This window comes from Pteropus medius, unplaced genomic scaffold (assembly GCF_902729225.1).
Source record: "Pteropus medius unplaced genomic scaffold, Ma_sr-lr_union100, whole genome shotgun sequence".
Lineage (NCBI taxonomy): Eukaryota > Metazoa > Chordata > Mammalia > Chiroptera > Pteropodidae > Pteropus > Pteropus medius.
Window position 1 is genome coordinate 539017 of NW_024350925.1, and position 22901 is coordinate 561917.

The window sequence follows — 22901 nt, forward strand, 5'->3', positions numbered from 1 at the left end:
TGGAGTGGGTGGGACTGGAATATAAAGCAGGCTGATTGCATAGAACATGGGAGTAAGAATTAACCCCAGGAGGGAGTGACAGGGAAGGTAGAAAGAGAGGAAAGGAAGAGAAAACAACTTAGCTGTAACACGGATTTCCAAAGGTCGTTCTTGGTGATGCCTGATCTCACATCAAACTGTCAGCAAGAAGACCCAGGGAACAATGCAGGACACCAGCTATTGTCACAGGTTCTGCAGCTCCTAGGTCTGCTAAAGCTGATGGGCTATTCCACGGCTAGTAAGGTGAACCAAGTTGTCCACAGTGAACCTGCCTGGAAGCAGCTGGAGGAAGTAGAGGTGGGAAAAATGAGGAGTGGCTTATACAATCATAATAACAGCTGATGGTTTTCTAATGTTTTCCATGTGCCAGGCACTGTGGCAAGTACAGTACATGCACACACTGCTCATAATCCCCATAAAGTTAGTACAATTTATTAGTACAATTTATTAAGTAAATTGCCTAAGATCATACAGCTAGTAAATGTCAGAGTCCTGACTTGAAAGTAGGATGTCTCCTCCCAAACCCTTGAATTTATGTATTTGTTGTCCTTTCTCCTAGTTTCTCATCCCAACTCACTTCCTGCCACCTGTTCATTTCCTTCTCCTTATACTCTTCTACTTGAAATGAAGAAGAAATTGAGTACACCTTGACTTGACATCCATTGTTAATTTTTCAGTCATCCATCTTCTGGCTCAATATCTCAGCATTTTAGCTGGCCATACATTGACCACTGGCAGGTGATCTTTGTCTATAACCACAGAGTACATTGGATATCTCTGGGACTGGTATATGAGAGCAGAGAATCAGGGAATCTTTTGGACAAATTTGCTGTCTGTGCCCAGAGACCTGCACTGCCACTGGGAAAAGAAGCAGTGCAGCTCTCTGGGCACAGACAGCAAATCTGAGTAGAGGTATCAGGTACTTGGGACCTCAAAACACTCCTGAAGGTTGTGGAGGTGATAGTTGTAGGAAGGAGGCTAAGGCTTCCCTGGAAGCATAGGCTTTGATATTTGGGAAACACATGGTGTGTGGGGTAGAGGCCCTAGCATTGCTTTTCTCTGATTATTTGAAACTATTGGGGATGGACCTTTCTACAGAGTCACCTCTGGTGTCATAGAAAAGAAAGAGCACAGGGTTGTTCTTAGAATAATGGGATTCTGATCTGACTTTGCCACTTACTGGCTGCCCAGCACTGAGGCAAGCCATGACAGTCTCTCTGGTACTCAGTTTCCTCATCTATTAAATTAAGACAAAAGTTCTATACTTTCCTCATAGGGATGATTTGGAGTGAGCATCGAATAACTTCATGACATCTACCAGGCACCTCAAACTCAATAACACTGATTCCCTTGTCCCCAAACCTGCCCATGCTCCAGTGTTCCTTATCTTGCTAAAGACCACTCCTCCCAACACTGTCATTTAGGCCAGAAACACTGTCTCTTCCCTAACTGAAGGCTGTCTCTAAAACCTCCTCAATTTCTTATGCATTTGTGAATATGTCCACTTCCTCTCCAGAGTTGCCATCACCACCCTCCTCAAAACCACCATCATTTCTCTCTCGGACTACAGTAATACCCTTCTAACTGGCTCTGCTCTTACTCGTCCCTCCAGTCTATTCTTTGCACAGCAGCCAGAGCGAGCATTTTATAATCAAAATCAGATCATGTTACTTCTCTGCTTCAGTGGCTTCCTGTTGTTCTTAAGATAGAATCTTGGGACTTATTCCAGAGCCCTCAAGATCCCAGGGGCTCGATCACCCTCATGCAGCTCTCCCTCATCTAGTGCCGATCTTTCTCTTGTTCCCTTGTGCTTCACCACACTTGCCTCCCTGCACTTACTGGAATGCATCATGCTCCCTCCCAGCCGTAGTGCCTTCATGCATGGTGTCCTCGCTGCCTGGAATATTCTTCCCAAACCCCCTCCATCTCCAGGCATCTTTGTGATTGTTAATTTCTCCAAGAAAGATTTCCTCGGTCTCCTGAGACTGTGTAAATTATTTCTATTATTCATTTTTAATTTATTTTAGTGATTATTTGATTAATGTCTGCCTCTCCCACTAGATTCTTAGCTCCCTAAAAGCAAGGGCCATGGATACTCTTGCTCACCAAGCACCTGACACAGTGTCTGGCACATGGTAGATGCTCAATTAATATTTGTTAAATAAATGAATGTGGATATCCTTGATAAATAGTAAAAAGCTGTGCAAAAACAAGTTGGTGTTGCAGAAATGAACAAACTGATCTTGAAATTCACATAGAAATCCAAGGGACCCAGCATAGTCAAAACAATCTTGAAAATGAAAAACAAAGTTGGAGGAATAATACTTCCCAATTTCAAAACTTACTACAAAGGTATAGCGATCAAAACAGTGTGGTACTTGCATAAGGACATACATATAGATCAATGGAATAGAATTGAGAGTCCAGAAAGAAACCCATACATCTATGGTCAATTGATTTTTGATGGGGTGCTAATAATGTTCAAGGGGAAGAATAATCTTCAGCAGAAGATTCTGGGACAACTAGATATCCACATGCAAAAAAAAAATGAATTTGGACCCTTACCTCACACCATATACAAAACATAATTCAAAATGGATAAAAGACCTCAATGTAAGAGCTCAACTATAAAAATCCTTAGAAGGAAATATAGATGTAAAACTGAGTGTTTTTGGATTAGACAACAGTTTCTTATATATGACACCAAAAGGATAAGCAACTGAAGAAAAAAATAAGTAAATTAGACATCATCAGAACTAAAATATTTTGTGCATCAAGGACAATAGCAAGAAAATGAAAAGTCTACCCACAAAATGGGAGAAAATATTTACAAATCAGATGTCCGAAAAAGGATTAATATCCAAAATACATAAAGAACTATAACTCCACAAGAAAATAACAAACAATTCAATTCAAAAATGTGCAAAAGACTTGGATAGACTTTTTTCCAAAAAGATAGGCAGATGGCCAATAAGCACATGAAAAGATGCTCAACATCATTAGTCACAAAGTAAGTGCAAGTCAAAGCCCCAATCAGATATCTCCTCACATCTACTAGGATGGCTACCAAAAAAAAAAAATAGGGAAAATAACAAGATGCAGAGAAATTGTAGCCCTTGTACATTACTGGTGGGAATGTAAAATGTATCATTTTATATTCTGTGAAAAACAGCCTGGTGGTTCCTGAAAAGGCAAAACAGAGTTACCATATGATCCAGCAATTCCACTCCCAGGTTAACACCCAAGACAAATGAAAGCACTTGTTTACAGAAAATTTTGAAAGTGAATGTTCACAGCAACATTATTCATAATAGCAAAGAGATAGAAACAACCCAAATGTTTTCCAATGTATGAGTAGATAAACAAACTGTAGTATAGCCAATCAATGCAATGAAGCACTGACACACGGTACAATATGGATGACCCTTGAAAACATCATGCTAAGTGAAAGAAGCCAGGCACAAAAGGGCACTTGTTGCAAGATTCTATTTATAGTAAATGTCCAGAATAGGCAAATCTATAGAAACAGAGAGTACTTTAGTGGTTATCATGAGCTGGATGGGGGATGAGGAATTAGGAAACGATGGGTAAGGGGAGCGGAGTTTCTTTTGGGGGTGATGAAAATGTTCTAAAATTGATTATGGTGATGGTTACACAACTCTATGAATATACTAAAAGCCACTGAATGATGCACTCTAAGTGGGAGAATTTTATGGTATGTGAATTATATCCCAACAAAGCTCTGATTTACAAAAAGGTCTTAAAATGGAAAGAGAAGTCTAAAGTCAAGAACGAGCAGGTCATACTAAGATTTGGAGGATGAGTGTTCCATCCAGAGGAACAGCTTGTGCAAGGATCCTGAGACACGAACAAGCTTGGTGAGGAACAGAAACGAGGCCAGTGCAGCTGAAGTGGGCCAGGGTATAAGTGGCAGGAGCCGAGGTCAGAGAGGTTGGCAGGACACACATACATACAATCTTGAATGTAGTTTCAGGGTGATCAAGTCTCTCCTGAGTTAGTTCCCAGAGTAAAATTAAGACCCCACACTGGATTGGTTCTAGAGCATCTGCCTTGCCTTAAGGCAGGGATTCTTAACCTGGGGTCCTCAGATCCGCAAGAGTTATATGAAAGGAGTTCAAGAGGCTTGTGAAAAAAATTGCCTCTTTATTTCCAAAAAGCTCTAACTGAAATGATAAGTGTAGACAACGAGCCACGGAAGTGTTAGCAGTACGGTGACTTTATCAGTAACAGACATCACAGATTTGCATATCATGACAGTTGTCATAGGTATCTCAAAATTTCACTTATGTTCATTCAAAATTACAGTAATTATTATACCTGCTGTTAGATCTGGTAATTTAAAACGTGTTAGCAAAGAAGCACAGATACTATCATATCACAATTTAAAAAAAAATTGGATAACTGTATTTCAGTACAATTGTTTCCCTTTGTAAGTCTATCTATGTTTTCAAATGCATCTAAAAATAATATTCTGAAAAAGATTAAAAACTCCCATGTCCTAGGGGGTGATTGTCATATCAGGTCCCTGCCCTGTCTTCCTCTCAACTCACCCCATATGGCCTCCAATGGTGGGTCTGCCAAGCCTCGTGTACCAGTCTTAACCTATGACAGTACGAGAAGTAAAATAAAGCAGAAATCTCAGAAGCAAGTTCTGACGACAACTTCTGGGTCTAGAGGAACAGACTTGGGTGCTGCTAAATTATATCATCAGTCAATGGCCCAGGCTCTCTTATGCACTGCTGTATGGCAGAAATAGTGGCCTAACAAAGCTTACCAGTTTGCTGCTGGCTCGCTGATTCTTTCACCTCTCTGGGCCTCAGTTTCCCCATCTGTGCTGTGAAGAGTTTGGTCTTCTTATGGCCTGTCCAGCTATAACAGCCTGAGATTATGCTTCTGCACTAATTGTTTCCAGGACATCCCCAGAAAGAGGCCCAGCAGCACCAGGTACCCCTCACTTTAGCACCGAGTTTGAGGGGCTTCCCAAGGATTCTCTACAATATGGTAGAGAGGAAAGGGTGCTTTCCCCACTCCCCCAAATGTCATCCACAGCCTAACCTCCTTACCTTTGATTATATAGTTCCCTCTGTCCAGAACATCCTCCCCGTATCTGTCAATGATTCAATCCAAAGCCAGATATCATGACAAAACTATCACTAGCTACTCTCTGAACTCCCCTGGCACCAAGCATGATGCACGTTTTATTGCAATCTTCTTACACATATGTCTGCTATCCCTAAGTACAGCATAAACCTAGGCAGGACCTAGGTTTCATCCTTTTCAGTATCCCCAGGGCCCAATTCAGTTCCTTTATCAGTGGATAACAAGATGAAGATAATGGCTTGTGTCATTACTCAGTATAGTCTTGTGGTTGAGTGGTGTGGATGAAAACAAGGCTCTGTAACAAATCTGACCAAAAGTAACCTCCCAGGGTGATCTGATCATAAATTCCCAACATGGCAGGTCACAGTGGGCAGTCACGCTCCAGGCATATAACTTCTTTAGTAAAAGGTTATCTTTGCCTTAAGCCGGCCCTGACCATTGTTCTTGCACATCTAGGTTCACACACCTTTGAAATTTCTGAATGACCTTTTTCAGACCCCTCAGAGGCTTAACCAACCTCAAAGGAGCACATAATCTTGTTAACTCTCCTGTACCTTGCTTTCTCCCACCTCCATGTCATCTTCCTTAGGTTCCTCTTAATTCCAATGGTATAAAAGAAACTGTTAGGAGCATTTGAGGTCTTGCTTCCCAGCATGTCATCAGTTGGGCTCAAATAAACTCACAATAATTCTCTATAGGTTTGGACGTTTCTCGCATTGACAGTGGGGTGCTAAAGGAATCAGTCTCCTGGGGTCAAATCCTGGCTCTGTGACTTACTAACTAGGTCACTTCTTCCAAGTATCAACATTTCTGTGGCTAGATTTCTTCATCTATAAAATTGGCAAAACAGTGCCTACTTCATGGAAAGTAAAGATTAGGGAGCACACACAAGTAGAGTGCTGGACACTTACTCAAAATCATTATAATTTTTGTGTAAAAAATGTTTGCTAGGTGCCAAGCTTATGATCTCCATGATATACTTATGAAGCAGGTATTATTATAATGAGGCCCAATTTATTGATAGGGAAACTGATGCAAAGAGATGTCAGGCTACTTGTCCAGGGTCATAAAGAAAGCAAGTGGTCAAGTTAGGATTCAAACCCAGGGTGAGTGGCCCCTGGTCCAAGCGCCTAACTACTAAGCTAACATTGCCACCTGTCAACAGCTACCATTATAGTCTTTCTTTTGCCAGTGCAGATCAATTACAGGTGCAAAGAGAACCAAGCCAGTGGTAGACTGACTTTCTCAGGCGCTCTTTATGCTGCTCTCAGGTGCTTTTGATCTGCAAGGCACGCATTTTTGTTTCCTCTTCCCTCTGGTTGATTTTCACAGTCTGATCTTGTTGAGCCCTCCCCTCTGGTCCTGCCCTTGTATGTCCATCTGTGTTGCCCACTCAGTGGTCAGCAAGATGGTTTGGAATGAGATGAAAGAAGAAGAGTTCACCCATTCCTTGCAGGCAGATTGCCTAACATGAGAAAAAGACTCACCCACACATTATTGGATTTTCATCAACTTCTATCTCTTGGATGCAACATACACTACTGTCAAGAGGACATATAATTGAACCCATGTCTCCAAGACTGAGTCCTCTGAGCTATTAACATTCCAGTTCAAATCTCACTTGTAGAATTATAGACTGTTTGAGCTGCAACAAACCTTAGAGATGAGCAAGTCTGTCACACAGAGGGAGAATCGGGACCCAGGAAAAGGAAGAGACTCACCAGCAGTTTAGGAGATATGCGATAACTATTTATTGCAAGAATGAAAAACCAAGGATCCAAAGGCTTGAGAGCTGAGGGGAACTGTCTAAAATCATGGGACCAAGTTGTTCTTTATCCCAAGTGCATCACACAAACCTTACTCTCTGAACTCAGTAGCATCTTTTGAGGAACATTTTAAAATACAAATGTCTAGTGGAACAGAATTGAGAGTCCAGAAATAAACCCATGTTTATATGGGCAAATAATTTTCAACAAAAGAGCCAAAAACTTACAGTGGAGAAAGGAAAGCCTCTTCAATAAATGGTGCTGGGAAAACTGGAAAGCCACCTGCAGAAGAATGAAACTAGACTGTTGTCTATCACCACACACCAAATTTAACTCAGAATGGATTAAGGACCTGAATATAAGACCTGAAACAATAAAATGCTTAGAAGAAAACATAGGAACTAAACTCAAGGACCTTGGACTTAAAGAGGATTTTATGAATTTGACCTCAAAGGCAAGAGGAGTAAAAGCAAAAATAAATGAATGGGACCACATCAAACTAAAAAGCCTCTGCTCAGCGAAAGAAACTGTCAACAAGGTAAAGAGACAACCATCCAAATGGGAAAATATATTTGCAAGCAACGTTTCTGATAAGGGCCTAATATCCAAAATATACAAAGAACTCACACAACTCAATAACAACAAAAAATAAACGATTCAATTAAAAAATGGGCAAAAGACCTGAACAGACACTTCTCCCTAGACGACATACAAATGGCCAACAAATACATGAAAAGATGCTCAGCATCGCTAGCTATTAGGGAAATGCAAATCAAAACCACAATGAGATACCATCTCACACCTGTTAGAATAGCTATAATTAACAGGACAAGTAATAACAAATGCTGGAGAGGATGCGGAGAAAAAGGGACTGCAAATTGGTGTAGCCGCGATGGAAAACAGTATGGAGGTTCCTCAAAAACTAAGAATTAATCTGCCATATGACTCGGCAACCCCTCTGCTGGGTATTTACCCCAAAGTGAAAAGATATTTGCACACCGATGTTCATAGCAGCATTATTCACAGCGGCCAGGACATGGAAGCAACCGAAGTGTCCTACGATAGATGACTGGCTAAAGAAGCTGTGGTACATATATACAATGGAATATTACTCAGCCATGAGAAGAGATGAAATACTACCATTTGCGACAACATGATAGATCTCGAGATAATCATGCTAAGAAAAATAAGCCAGACAGAAAAAGTTAAAAATCACATGATATCACTTATGTGTGGGATATAAACCTAAAAGCAACAAACGAACAGGACAAATTAACAGAGACTCTTGGACATGGGCTATAGACTAGTGGTTACCAGAGGGTAGCGGGTGGGGGAAGAGGGAGGTAGATGGAGTAAAAGGGGTCAAATATGTGGTGACAGAAAGAAATCTAACTATGGATGGTGAACACACAATGCAATATATATGCCTTACTGTTAAAGTGTACATTTGAAACTTACTGGATTTCGTTAACCAATGTCACCATAAAAAATTAAGTAATTAAACAAAAATATCTTAAAAAGTAAAATACAAATGTCTGGTTACGACAGTGGAGATTCTAATTTAATTTGTCTCAGAGGTGAGGCCCAGACATTGGTATATATATTTTTAAGTTCTCAAGGTGATTGTAATGAGCAGCCAAGGTTAGGAACCACTGCTCTGAACCACTGCTCTCAAGCTTGACAGCACAACAAAACCCTCTGGGCAGGCTGCAAACACACACACAAACACACACACAAACCCCCACACACACACACAGTGCCTGAGCTTCACCCCTAGAGAATCTCATTTAATTAGCATGGAGTGGGACCCAGGCATCAGTGTTTTTTCAAAGTGTGCCAGATGATTCTAAAATACAACCAAGCTTGAAAACCAAAACCAATATCCATTAATTGACAGAGAGAAATTGAAAAGAAATAAAAGATAGTTTATCTACCTTGTAAGGTCCATGTGGACAAAGAGTTTTGTCTGTCTTGTTCACTGCTGTGCCCCTGGCACCTAAATCAGTACGTGGTACGTAGTAAGTGCTCAATAAACATTTCTTGAATGAATGAATGCATGAATGAATGAATGGTTTCTCGGCCTTCAGAACCTTCCCACTTGCCACCATGGGCAACTCAGTTATAATCATTCTGAGTCTACTTTTTTCATTTCTCAAATAGGAGTAAAATCTCACAGGGCTGTCATGAGGACTACATGAGACAACACAGGTCAAAGTGCTTCTTAAATTAGAAAGAAATGCAGAAAGGCTGATTAATTTCACAGAGAAAAGTTCCGTTTTCTGTTTTCTTTCCCCGGCTCCCCCAAGATATTTTAATTTACTTTTTAGTCCCATCAGTTATAGTCATGATGAATCTCCCAGGTCCCACCAAGAAGCCCTCCCTCTGATCTTACCCCAAGCTAAGCTTCCCCTTGATGGGGCCAGAAACATATTCCCTTCCTGCTCCTTACTTTCAGTACTTACTCCCCATTCATTGTCATTGAGAATATGTGTCAGGGATTCAGATTCTTGATCCTCAGCTTATTCCACAACTCTTGATTAAATTATTTACTCTTCTCTGAGCCTGTTTCCTTAACACGGCAGTGGGGATAATAATGAGTTCGTGATTCCTATATTGGCAGGCACACAGTAAGTTCTTTAAAAATAATAATAAAGCCATGGCTTTTTGTTCAAAGGTTCTTTAATTTAAAAAAAAGGGGATCACCTCAACACAAAAGTGAGGTGGGATAATCTAGTTGTTACATTTGTTACTTTCTGATATCTAGAGTTGATCCGGCTGGCCAAATAGATGTACAAAAACATGCTACTCCCTCTCACTATTAGTCAGTCAACAAATATATATTGAGCGCTTCCTGCATACCAGGGCATTGGAGGAACATAAATATGGATAAGATACAGCCCTCACTCTTGTGGTGTATAGTGGGAGACCTGGGCTCTTACCAAAAAAGGTCATAGCGTAGGCATCACTGTCCATTTGCCAGCAGTATATACTGATGGCAGGCAAAAATACCTAGGAGTCAATAAACTATCTCTTGGGTGTTGGGAACTTCAGACTGTTGGTAAGTGCAGAAATTACAGAACAGCTAAGGGTAAGCAGTAACTAGTATGGCCGATGTATTCGATAATATGGAAAGATTTAAAGAAATACAAACACCTATCTCCTACTAGGACACTTAGTCATTCAACAAACTTTTGTAGCATGCCTACTTCCAAACTAGATGCTAGAGAAAAAGAGATGAGTCAGCCGCTATCCTTGTTCTCAAGGATGCTAATACATAATATTTGGGGTGGGGTGATTTTTTTTGCTTACAAAGCCTTTTTCCATGCAGGATTTCATTTGATCCTCCAGCAAATAGAAAACAGAGGTTGAGCACTGAAATTATCCCCATTATCAAATACTGGAATTGGGCTTATCCCCAGGGCAAAATAAGCAAAGTGAGCCAGACTTATAACCAGAGCTTCTTTCTACCTCAAAAGGATGTCACTGGCCCCACAATCACCTAATATAACTCTGACTTCCCTTGGGGTTGAGGGAACCCTTCAAATTCATCTAAACATATCAGGATCTGAAGGCTCTGCTCCCCTGTTTGCAAATCCGCACAACCTTTAATCCAAGCTTTCTCATCTAGGGAGAGAATGCTAACTTCTAGCTTCCAGTTCTTCTTAGGCCCAAGAATGGCCAGACTGTTCTCCTGAGTTTCAAAGAAGAAGGTCATGTTACTCTCAAGAGGTGGTAAAGGAAAAGAAATAAAAATGAATATAAGAAGGATCGATACATATTTGGCAGTCTGTGTCAACTATCTCCTCCAAAGCTGGGCCACCTGGAGGAGCCAAGGGTTGCAAAAGTGAACGAAGCCCAGCAGGAACATAACAGAGGAAATCAGAAAAGGATGTAAAGAGGAGGGAGTGTCCGAATGGGAGTTTTGATGGATGAACAGGAGTTTTTAGAAAGACGAGAGAGGCTTTCCCTGCCTCTAAGCTCTATGCCTTTCACATAAGACCCAGCGATCTGCAGTGAGGTTGTCTCCTTCTAAACTGTCTTCCCAACTGTTAAGACAGAAGAGCAAAAGGTAAGTCTACCAAGTCAGTGTCACCACTACCTGGCATAGGGCCTGGCACAGTCTTAGTACAATGAGCTAGGTAGGAATTAGTCCTTAAAGCCAACTCTTAATCACCAGATTAGAGATAAACTGCTTTCTTTTATTAAAGAACATGAAAAAGGGGGAAAAACACCTCAGCTATGCCCAAACTCACCATTTAAAAGCACATTTAAACAGAACACAACACAGTTTTTAAACAGCTACTGAAGCATAAAGTTATGTCCATATTTTCCCATCTAAAATCCATAAGCGATGCGCCCTCACAGCGAACAATTAGCCCTAGTTGTTCATTGTAGAGATATTTAGCCTGGAGCTGCAGCCCATGCATCTGGAGGGTAGACATTTTGTCACCACAGAGAAGCTCTGCTGAGAGGGGTGCAGCATGGGTGGAGCTGGCAGACGATGGGGTGAGTTAATGAGGGCGGGGATTAAGAGGGGGAGTTCTATAAATTCTTCAAGAACAAGGTCTAGCTCTTACATAGATCTGTACGCCTGGGGTCTGGCCCAGCTCAGGGCACTGTAGGATCTCCTGTGCTTCCGTGCAAGTTGAATCCCTACAAGGGCATCCTGCCTAGGAGTCTCAAGTTGGGGCCAAAATTCAGAGAAACCCAAAGTCCTGTCTGACTGCACATGGAGGAAGGGGCACTCTGATTTAATTATTATGCCCAGAGAAGGTGACTTTAAAATTAGTCCACCAAAAGGATGCTCTAATTTTTAATAGTTCTGACCAGAACAAGGGACTTTTTCTAATTGCTATGCTCAGAGAAGGTGCCCTTGTCTAAAGGTTTTACCCAAAGAGGTGGGTTTCCCTCATGAGTCCATCCAGAGGGGGCCCCCTTTTTGCCACCCCTCTACCTGAAGGGGACACCCATTTGCCATATATGCTACCGGCTCCCACTGGCATGTAACAAGAGTTCAATATATGCTTATTAGAATGAAGAGGCTCTTTGCTTTCACTGTCTCTTCTCCCTCCCCCTCCCCCTCCATCCCCTCCCGTGTGCATCTGATAGTTTTGCAAGTCCAGGCACAAGTCTGTGCAAGTCGATAACATTTGTTTCCTAAATCTACCATTTTCATTAAGTCGGAATTATGGTAAAAAAAAACTTCACGATGGGGAGTAAACTTATGTAACTCATTATTCCAAGACGTAATACAGGCTAGAAATTGGAATGCAGTGACACTTAGCTATCTAGGATCCTCAAGACATGACTCTTTCTTAACAAAGTTTTTCAAGAGCTGGACTCTTCCCCAGTTTTTAGTATTGAATGTTTTCTTTAGTTTTCACCATTTTGAGTGGAACTCCTCCAGAAAACATACTTCTCAGGCTTCTTCAACAGAGTCCTCTGAAATGCTGCTGCCTCTTCTTGCTGCCTGTCTGTCACCCTCGGCCTCAGTTACTGCCTTTAGCATCTCTCCCCTCTGGTCACAGCAGGGAGGGAGGATACTGAAAGTGCCCACAGAGTTCTCTTTTCCTCATCCCCCTTGTCCCAACATTTCTCGGGGGCTGCTGATAGGGTCACCTAAGTGGATATCTCAGGACCCCGAAATGGCCACAGGAGAGGTTTAGCACCAGAAGTCAGTGTGGCCACCAAGACGCCTTTGGATCCAGTCCTCTTCCTTCGTCTGGGCAGCTTAGATCCACATTCTAAAACTATTTCTATTGCGATAATGAAGGGGATAAAACTAAAAGATAAATACTTTTTCTTCCAAATTACATCTGCTGAAGTAGATATGGCTTTTAAAAATCCTAAACACATCTATCTACACAGCTGCTCTCACTATTATTAAGGCAGTAATCTACCTGCATGAATGCGGGAGAGCATGGGGTCTGATTGAGACTTTGATTCAGAGGTGGCAACCATTTGGACTTCTACTTGTGATTTCTCACAAAGCTTGATTTGGAACATGAAATATCACCAACCGGAAGTTTCTTTCCTCTTCCCTGCACTCCAGCAATCCTGTGCACGGGAGATCTTTATATTGTCTTCCAAAGAGAAGGATGTTGAGGTTGACCTGATGTAATGCTCCAACCCAGTAATGTCATATGTGACAATAAGTGGCTATGACATAAGAAAACGAAACCATCGTTCTTATGGAAAATGTTAGTGGTTTTTGATGACATATTATAACCAAAAAAAATGTAAAATTAAAGACGGTTTACTTTAACATATATTTATTTTTCTTGTTGAGAAAATAAAATGGCTTCATTTTTCTAATTTTCCAAGTTAAAAAGTATATTATCTAACTCAGTGTTATTGCAGCTTACAATTAATTCATCTGTGAAGCCATTTCTTGTCACTTACTTTAATCTAAGCCTGTATTATAGTTCATGATCATTATCCACAAAGCTATTATAACTTTTCAAGGATTATGTGGTCAGACAAATTTAGGGACCTCTGGGCTGCTCTCTTCCAGCTTTATCTATCTGTACCTTAACAGTGGTTCTCAATCCCAGCCGCACATTAGAATCACTTGGGGACCTTCTAAAAATCCTGATTCCTGGATCTCGTCCCCCAGAAATTCTGGTTCTGTTGGTACGGGTGGGGCCACAGCATTACTAATTTTTCAAAGCTCTCCCGGTAATTCGGATTTGCAGCCAGGGTCTATATTTTTTTCTGTAATTTAAAAAATGAAAAATGCCATCAGACAAGCAGTGCGAAGCACTCTACCCTGAGAGATGACTGAATTGCATGCTGCAGACACTGCCAAGGTGTTCCCGTGACCTTGAGGCTGCCTGGTTGTAAGATCAGAGCTTACGTGCTCCATACTCCTGCTGGTGAGGGTTAGGCCTGTTGGACCCTCAGGCAAACTGGCAAATGCGTCACTGAGGTGACCTTAGGCTCCATAAGTTTGGTGAGATGAAGGTGTTTCTTCACCCGCAAACCAACCTGGGTCTGTAAAACTGGTGAGCCAAGGCAGGAGCCATGCGGACAGCCTGAGGGAAGAGGTAAACAGAGAGCCAGCAGGACACTTGGAGGAGAGCTCTGCCGAAAGGCAGGGGACACTGCCTAGCTGTGTGGCCTGAATCCACCCTCCACTGCTTCATTATAGCCCCTCCTTGGGGCCCAGCCTGGCAGGCGTGGTGATCAGCCAGCGCCACCTATTATTCCCAGTGACAATAAGTATTTCATAGCTGCAAGGACTCTCAGTGGTGCCTCAGCTTTAGTTCCAAAGAATGCTTTCCCCTTTGGTAGACGAGGCAGTGAACAGATGTCAGTGGGGGAGAATGAAGAGACGAGTCAAAGGAGAAGAAAATCCTTGAGTTGGGAGAGATGAGCTGACAGCCTCAAAAGCTAGATGCTCCTCTGTGGGCATACGGGCATTCCCTACATACTTGAGAAAAGGGAAGAACGGTTGCAACTCAGAGCTGTCTAGGAAACACTCTTACTATAACTTCATCTTGACAGTATTCCCATCTAGGGATATCTAAAGGCTTCATGGAATATCATCTTAGTATTTAGTGAGTGTGGCGTATGTGTCAGGGGTTTTACATACGTTATTTTGGATCCTCACTACAACTCTCTGAAGTGGAAACCATTAACCTCTTTTACAGATGAGGGACTGCGGCTCAGAGACAGGCTGGGCAAGTGAGACTACAAGCCACAGCTGCTGCTCCCGACCCTGAAGAGCCTCTGTTTATTAAAACTAACACATGTTCACTTAGGAAACTTTGAAAAATACAGAAAAGTCTAAGAAAAAAAACCCACTCCCATAATCCCATAAAGATAGCCACCGTTGTCCTCATTACCCAGTACTGTGTGCTTTATTTTGAATAATATTGTCGTATATGCAATTTCATACCTTGGTTTTTCACTTAGCACTATTTTATGCATTTCCACATATCCTTATATATTTGTTTCAAGCATGATTTTTCGCAGCTGTATAGTATTCTATCACTCAGACCTGTCGACATGTATATAACCACACCCCTATTATGAATCTTTAAGTTACTTTCATTTTTTCCAGTTAATATAAATGACCAAAAAATGCAGTGAGCATCCTCAAATATTTTCCCCCACAATATCTGATTATTTCTTTAGCATATGTCCTGGAAGTAGAATTACTAGGTCAAGGGGGACAAGACAAAATAAAAACGCCACTGGAGTTGCTGACAACTGTGACACATGGCCTCCTGCAAGAGCAGAGGGAGCCGAGGCCTGTTGATGAAGGAGACCTCACTCCCCTCAGAGCCTGCTAGTTGGGGAGGATAATATCAGTTTGGCTATTTTGCAGATCCTGAGAAGCAGACTATAAATTGCCAGGCAGTTAATTACACTGTTCTCAGAAGCAAACGATTTCAGTTAAAATAAAAACAGCTGAATCATTTTTTAAACTGATCTCTTCGAGTCCATTTTCCAAAGAAAAAAAGTATTTTTCTGATTTTCCTCTAGATGAATTACAGACCATTCTTAAGAATCTATGCTATGTAGAAAGAAAAAAAATAAAAGAGACAGTCAAACCTCAAATGTCCCCACTCACCAAAAAGCAGGGCCTTGAATAATATATTTAGCCTTGGAGTACAACTGGACACACAGCCAGGGACATTCAGGCAGGTAGGCTCTTGCTCTCTCTCCCTCTTTCTTTCTCACTGTGGCCTGGAGCCGCTCCTGGACAGGACTTCTTAGGGGACCCAGGACCTGACTCTGCAAAGCATGGAGAGGCTGAGGTCACCCACGTCTCGTCTGCCCAAGGATAATGAAAACTTGAATGTAGATCAAGAAAATCTGCAGTTACTATTACGACTTCATTTTAGCCTCCCCCAGACTCTCCAGTATCCAGCTTCTTGGCAAACAAACAGGATGTAAGGGCCTCCCCACCCCACCTCCACCCTGAGGGCTCATTCTGAGTCAGGAGGCGCCTTGCACCCTGTCCTCCTGAATCACTTGAGTTAGTTCCTCCCCCACGTTAGCCCTCTCACATATCCAGGCCTTGCACAGGCTACTTCCTGAGCCAGGAATTCCCTCCCCCTCCTTCTTCAACTGGCTGGCTCCAGGTCATCCTTCAGAACCCAGCCATCATAGCTTCCTGGAAGCTTTTCCAGGCCTCCAGGCTGAGTCAGGTGCACCTCTACTGCCTTCTCTTGCCCCCCAGGCTTCCCTCCACAGCAGTATGATGATTTGGTGCTCTCTCCACTGGACTGTGGGGCTGCATTCGAGCTTGGCTCTGTACCCCCAGAAACCAGCACAGGGCCAGGCCCAGTCAGGTGCTCGACAAACACGTGATGGCTAGAAAGAAGGGAAGAACTGAACTTCATAAGTATTGACTAAGTGTCTGTTAGGTGACAAGCACTATTTTATGGCTGGAGATACAGCAGTAAAAACAAATGAAGATCTCAGCCCTCAAGAAGCTTATGCTCCATTGAGGAGCTTCTGTTTCAGAAAGAGAAAAAAGGAAGAAAGGATGGAGGGGAGGAGGAGGGGACAGAGAGCTGGCCAATGGCTCAAGCCTCCCAAGATCAAGGACCGATGCCTTGCGGTATTACACACAGTCAGATCCACTTGCTTTACACACAAAGCATCTCGCTGCAAGCCTGCTCTTGCAAACATAGTCAGTATACTTCCTGTTTGTGGCATTATTAACATAGCCTTGCCATTAAGATATCGTCATTCTGCGCACTCGGCTTTTCTAAACTAAATCACGGAATTCCGCAGAGCAGGGAAGCGATGATAGCTCAAACAAGGAAAGTGAGGCCACTGGTTCCCAACTTAAGGTAGAAGACTCTAGAGGGCCATAGAGTTATCACAAGAAGTCCATGAGTTTGCACATCCACCAAGTATGGTCCAGTTACTGAATAAGCACTCTACTCTGCCTATGTGTGAAGATAAGGTCGTCGATTTTAAATCTACAAATTAATGAAGTACATCACTGAATTCACAGAAGCATTCTGTCTTGTCTGGTTTTTATTTTTCTTTTTACCATAGGGGTTTCTAAAAGTCCCAATTCTATCCTTGGACCCCAAACTAGACTGAATGGAAAATCCTCTGAGGTGTGAACCAGGGTTCCAGTTCTGGTTATTAGCTGTCTGTTCCCTGGAGAAGAAGACCCGATGCCCAGGCATCCACCCTTGCAGACTGGGAGCCCTTTGAAGGGAAAGAGTGGGTCCGATTTAACTCTTGGGTCTCTAGCACCCAGCACAAGGGTACGGGAGAGAGGACAGGGTCCAGACAAAGCTGTGCCTTCTCTTCAAGGCTAGAAAGTAATGATCTGAAGAAAAGATGATTTGAGGCCCCCAGAAAGGGCATAGAGAGTAGCGGAACGTGTAAGCCTGTTAAGCTACTTAAGCTTTAAAGAATGATAAATCCATACTTTGGAAACATATGCTAAATACATTTTTGGTAATAATTTTACTTTCTCATTCCCCTTGGTTTTTAATAAAACTGCCTTTAGAGATGCCAACCAGGCTCTGCTAAAATAACAAAATGGTCAGGAGGTGGTTCTGTGACGAGAGGTATCCACAACTGGATTAAAGCTATAGGGAGGATAGCAGGCCTGAAGATGACAGGAAGATTATGATTGAAAAATCCCAATGGAAAGGTAGCCTTCAGAGATCAGTATCAGGGTCCCAGGTCCAGCCATCCCTTCTAACCTGAAGATTCTTTTCCCAAAACTATTTCCCACTCAAAGCTTAAAGGAGACTATGTTTTGTTCGAAGGAGAGTCTGCTGCCTCACATCTATTCTCTAAATGATGCAGGGTTGAACTTCCTTCCGCCTCTCCACCTCCAGCTCACCCAAGTCCCAGCTGCAGAAGCCATATGGAGCCTATTCTTTAGAGCATTCTTCAGTTCCCAAAGGTAGCAGGAGTCATTCCTCATACTGGATAAGTTCCAGCTAGAAAAAAATGCCAGGGCAGTGACTCTCAATGAACAACTGACTTCAAACCTAGCATCACTGCAGAGGGCAGAGCACTGCCTTGGACATGAGAAGGCCTGGCTTCTAGATCAAGGCCTCCTACCACTGATCTGTTGTGTGACGTAGCTAGTGCCACATTCTCCAACAGGCGTATTAAGTACATGCCTATACCACCACCGACAGGAGTACCAAAGAGAGAGAATAAGAGAATCTAATAAGAAGCCATTTTAATTTCGACATACGTGTGGAACTTTGAGTGATTCCAAAAAATAACATTCTATTTGAAGGTTTAGTATTGATTTCATTGGGAATTATGTCTGGAGAGGTACTACAATCTTTTCAGCACTTGGAGCTACTACAGGTCTTGATTCGGCTGGGTCAAGTCTCTTCCCTTTTCTGGGCCTTGGTACTCAAGTGTTATAATGCCCATAATGGTTAATGACCGAATATTTGGTGCCACGAAGTATAAACCAACTCCACCGAAGCCAGAGAAGTACAAGGACAAATGATGCAAATTCTCCACTCTCCTCCTGACACCTCATCAACTTCATAAGGGTCAAATATGAACGCAAGAGCTTTAACTTGGATCTTCTCCTATTACTCTAGTATTCTGTCATCCTGGCACTTTTATCACTTTAGCAATTCCTGTGTCTAAAAAAAAGGAGAAGATTAAATTTCCTGTTCTTAAAGTGGAGGAAATTCGAGTGGACATTTTGATGTCCAAATTTCTAGGAAAGCTGTTTTCAACACATGGAAACATCATGAAGCAGACTAAGAATTTCAGGATATTTAAAAGAAAATGAGCCTGCTCCACCTCCCCACTCTGTCCAGCCACTGTCCCAAGGGTCCCTGAGGGGAAAAGGTAAGAGAGAGACAAAGTGAGCCTTGGCAGAGTGCCTGCTCCAAGTCCCCAAAGTTCCCCCTGCTCCACTGGACTCCAGCGGGCCCTGTCCCCTCCTCAGTAGCAATGACAGTCAGATTTAGGGTCTACAACACCTCATTTAATGGTAAACTGGCTGCAGTCTAGAGGTGCAGCTTTCACTTTTCACCTCCATATAGATTTGTAATAGTGTCCCCTCTCACTGAAATTATGATTTAAATATAAATAAACCAGCTGTCCTTTATGATCTGGAGCCAGAGTTGCCAAATCTGGAAAATCAAGGGGCAGGAATTTTACCTAAAGATGAAGAGAGAGTTTCCACTATCGACACAACTGGCTGTATTCAAGCCAAAATAATTGCAAGAGGGACAGAGCATCTTGCCCACAGCAAGTTCATGGGCTAGTGTAACATGATAGTTCCCCAGTGTTGTTAAACATACCTAGAGGTGTCTAGTGCTTCAATGACTTCCTTCCTCGCACAGGAGATATTAGACCCCTAGGCCAGTGGTCTGATTGCTTTTGTAATTATCATCTAAGCACCTACAAACATTAAATAGATCTCTGAGGGAGGAATCGGAAAGCTTGAATCGACTCAGCATATGGCGGCAGGCAGGGAGCTATTTCCCACTGGCTTTGACCATGCCATTCTTGAGATGAAGAGCACAGAATACGGGACACAGATGCAATAAAACAGGTCATACGCAATGCCAGATAGGAGGAAAAACTCAAGTTATCTAGGAAGGACCATGTCGGAGGTTTGGCGCAGTCACAGATCCACAACCAGAGGAGCCGGGTGCAGTCCTGTAGCATGCCCTCTCCTCCTTCCAACCCCCTCCCCCAGCCCACACCAGTTATAAGAGCTTCTAGGGCAGTCTCAAAGGGGTTCAAGTTACCGAAGAACAGCCTTCAGTGGAGGAGAGGGTGTTGCCAGGCAACCAACCCAGCCCAAATCTCACCCTTGTACCCTCAAAGACAGTGAGGGCGCGACCCCTGATTGTGTACAGCAGCACTTCGGACCCCTTTAGCATCAACTTTCTCTTCCTCTATTTCTCGCCCTCTCCTCACCCCGTCCTCCCCCTCTGCCTCCCAGGGCCCCTGGCCAGCCTACAGTCTGGTCTCCACAAGCCTGAAGGCTATGGGCCAGGCTGACTTGCCATTACTCAGTCCGTAGGTGGCACCAAGCTGTCCCTGCAGGGAGGGTACAAGCTGCTGGCCTGTCAGTTGTCATTCACTCCGGCCATGTTGCTTCTAAACCTTCCTCCCTCCTTCCCAGGTCCTTCCTGCCCCCATGGGTCAAAGAAATAGGTAGAGAAAGAATTTGGGGGAAATCCAGCCAGACAGAGGATCTACAGGGCGAAACGTTGACTAGGGGTGCTGACCTCCAGCAAAATGGTCAGTATGGAAGTAGATACAGGGAAGAAAAAAGGGCAAGACCTGACAACAGTTAAAACAAATAAAAAAGAATATTTACTTGGGGTTGAATATAATATACAGCCTGCTGAACACCTTCTTGAAGCTTATGCCCGAGCAACAAGGGGCTGACCAGATGGCGCACTGACGATGCTCCCCAACTCTCTTTGCGTTTGGCATTTATGCTCAGATCATTGCTGAGAAGGCCTAATTTAACTGTTCCGCACTCAAAGCTCCTGAAGAGAAAAGTTCGCAGTGGAAACCTCAAGGGGAATGTAGGATAGGGCATTCATTAGACCAGAAAATGGAAAACCAGACCTTCCTGCCAAATTAAGGGAGCCGTGTCCCATGGATGCAGTGCGCTCCTTAGTGCTTCCGAGCCCAGAGACAAGTACGTTTTTAAAGGCAAGTGGCATACGAAAGATGAGAGATAGCTGCTCTCTCAGCTCCCGTGAACTTCAGAGAAGCCAAACTAATGCAATTTATCCTTAGAACTGCTCCCTTCCTTTAAGAGACTGCCTGAAACCATGTCTTTCTAACCCAGGAGATCACTGAAAGGGGTTAGGTCCCTCACCTGGAAAGCCTTCTCTAATCAGCAGGCAGAAAGGTACAAGATGGAAGCACAGAGCCTCCACCTTGTCTTTCACTTACCCTGCAGAACTCACTCTGTGGCTTTCTGCAAGCTGTGTGGGGAGTTTGAAAACTACCCCACAAGCGGCCTTATCAAATTTCTCCTAGGCTAATCCTGATAGTTGGTGGGACCCCGGCAGAAAAAAAAAAAATCAACAATGACCTTCTTGCCCTCTTTGTTAACTGAGAACTGAGCAGACCTAGGGCCCCAGCTCTCCTGGTGCCCTGACAAGCAGAGGTTTCTGGTCCCGTGTCCACATTCCATCTGGCAGTCATCTGTATCTTCCACCTTCCCTTCCCCACAGGACCTGGTTCGTTTTTCTCTACCAGTGCCCTGCATCATCTGCCTCAGAGGTCAGATACCTTTTCCAAGGGGAGTGCCAGGGCCTCTGAGTCCTGTCCTGCTGGGAGGGGCAGGGGCAAGGTGGGGTCTGCCATGGAAAGGGGCCAACTGGGCAATTTTTTCCTAAGGCAGCTCGAGTCTCGCACTCAAAAGTCAGCCCGTGGCCATCTTCTGCGCCCATCTGAAACTTTGAGGCCACACTGCTCCTCTCCCCTAACTTTCTGGTGGTGCCACTTGGCTCTGGTAACTGGCATGCCCCAGCTGTGGTCAGCATTTCCAGCACATTCAACGAAAGGCCCACACCCTAAGGGACCACTGCGCTTCCACGGAGAGAGGATTCCCCAAGCAAAGCGCTGGGGTCCAAAGTGGTAAAGGTCAAGGGCTCGCCTTGCCCTTCTACCCTGTCACGGGTCCCGCACACTCAGCCGAGGCACCACTAGTTTCTCGGCACGGCTGATTCCTAGAAGAATCACCAAACTGATGTCAGTCGCTTTAAACGGTTCTGTCAAGCGAATGTGTGCAGCCGGACCCTAGGGGCAGGGGTCGCCGAAGCTGGGGTCAGTCCTTCTTTGCCCCGCACCGTCCTCTGGCCACTCGCGGCTCAGCGGCAGGATCCCGCAGGGAGTAGCGGACACGCCGGTGATTGCGAGCAGCGACCACGCTCCCGCGCCAAGTCGCACAGGTTTAAAGCCGGTAGGCACCGCCACCAGGCTCCCGCAGCCGTGTAGGTGGCAGGCCGCCGGGGCGCGCTTTCCAAAGTGGCCGAGCCCCTGGACTGCAGCAAAGACTCCAGCCGCGCGGCCATTTGGTTCCCGAAGCCGCGAAGACGAAGACGCCTCGGGCCTGGGGGCGGCCCTGAAGCTGTCCGACCCCAGCGGCTCCCACGAACCCCGCGGGTGTCGCCCCACCCCCACTCCTCCTTCCTCCCCCAGTTCCCAGGAGGCGGTCACCAAGCCCGGGGCCGGGAGCCCCGAGGGCGCTGGGCCACTGACGACGGCGCAGCCGGGTCCAGGGACAGAGGTTTTCAGCGGGAGAGTGGCTTGGGGCTCAAGGGCACAGGGTCCCCGCGGTGCCTGAGGAGGAGGGACGCGCGGGGCGGGGGGCCCAGAGCAGGCGCCCACTGGCGCCCGCGGACGCGGGGTGGCCGCGGGGCCGCGAGCTGCTCGGGCGCGGTTACCTAGCTCGTCCTCGTCGTCCTCTGGGCCGAGCAGGCGGCAGGGCAGGCGGCGGCGGAGGCGCGCGGTGCGCCGGACCAGGCTGTCGGTGCGGCGCCCCAGGGCCAGCAGGTGTCCCTCGAGGTCCTCGAGCAGAGCCAGCGAGTGGCCACAGAGGTCGGCGAGCTGCCGGAGCAGGCTGAGGGCGGCCAGGTGGCTCACGTCGCGGAGCTCGGCCAGCGGCTGCCGCGGGTCGCGCGGGCAAAGGCGCTGGGGCACCACCGTGCGCCTGTAGAACGGCATCGCGGGCGCGGGCGCGGGCGCGGGGGACCAGCCTGGCGGCGAGGCCCGCTCACCCCGAGCGACGCCCCGGCCCGAGCGCCCCTGAGCGGCGGCCCCGGGCGCGGGCCTGCGAGAAGGCGGGCGCTGGAGACGCCGAGCGGGGGCGGGGCGGGGCGCGGGCGGCCGGGTCCCCAGCCTGGAGCGCCGGCTCCCCCCGGGCTGCACTCTCTCCCGAGCCACCAGTCCCTCCGAGTGGTTCGCTGGGCTCCTCCTCCTCCCCGCCTCTCTCCACCTCCTCCTCCCTCACTCTGCTACTTCGGGATCCCC

The 22901-nt window shown here is 45.1% G+C and overlaps 1 protein-coding gene across 1 annotated transcript in view; it reads right to left on the reverse strand.

Annotated features, from left to right (window-relative positions):
- Nucleotides 1-22652, reverse strand: part of NHSL2 (NHS like 2) — a 193831-nt gene extending 171179 nt beyond the window's left edge. Inside the window, exon 1 of the mRNA XM_039841678.1 lies at nt 22316-22652. Within this exon, the coding sequence (XP_039697612.1) occupies nt 22316-22595 (280 nt within the window). The 5' untranslated portion in view covers nt 22596-22652. The remainder of the gene's footprint in view (nt 1-22315) is intronic.
- Nucleotides 22653-22901: the final 249 nt, after the last annotated feature.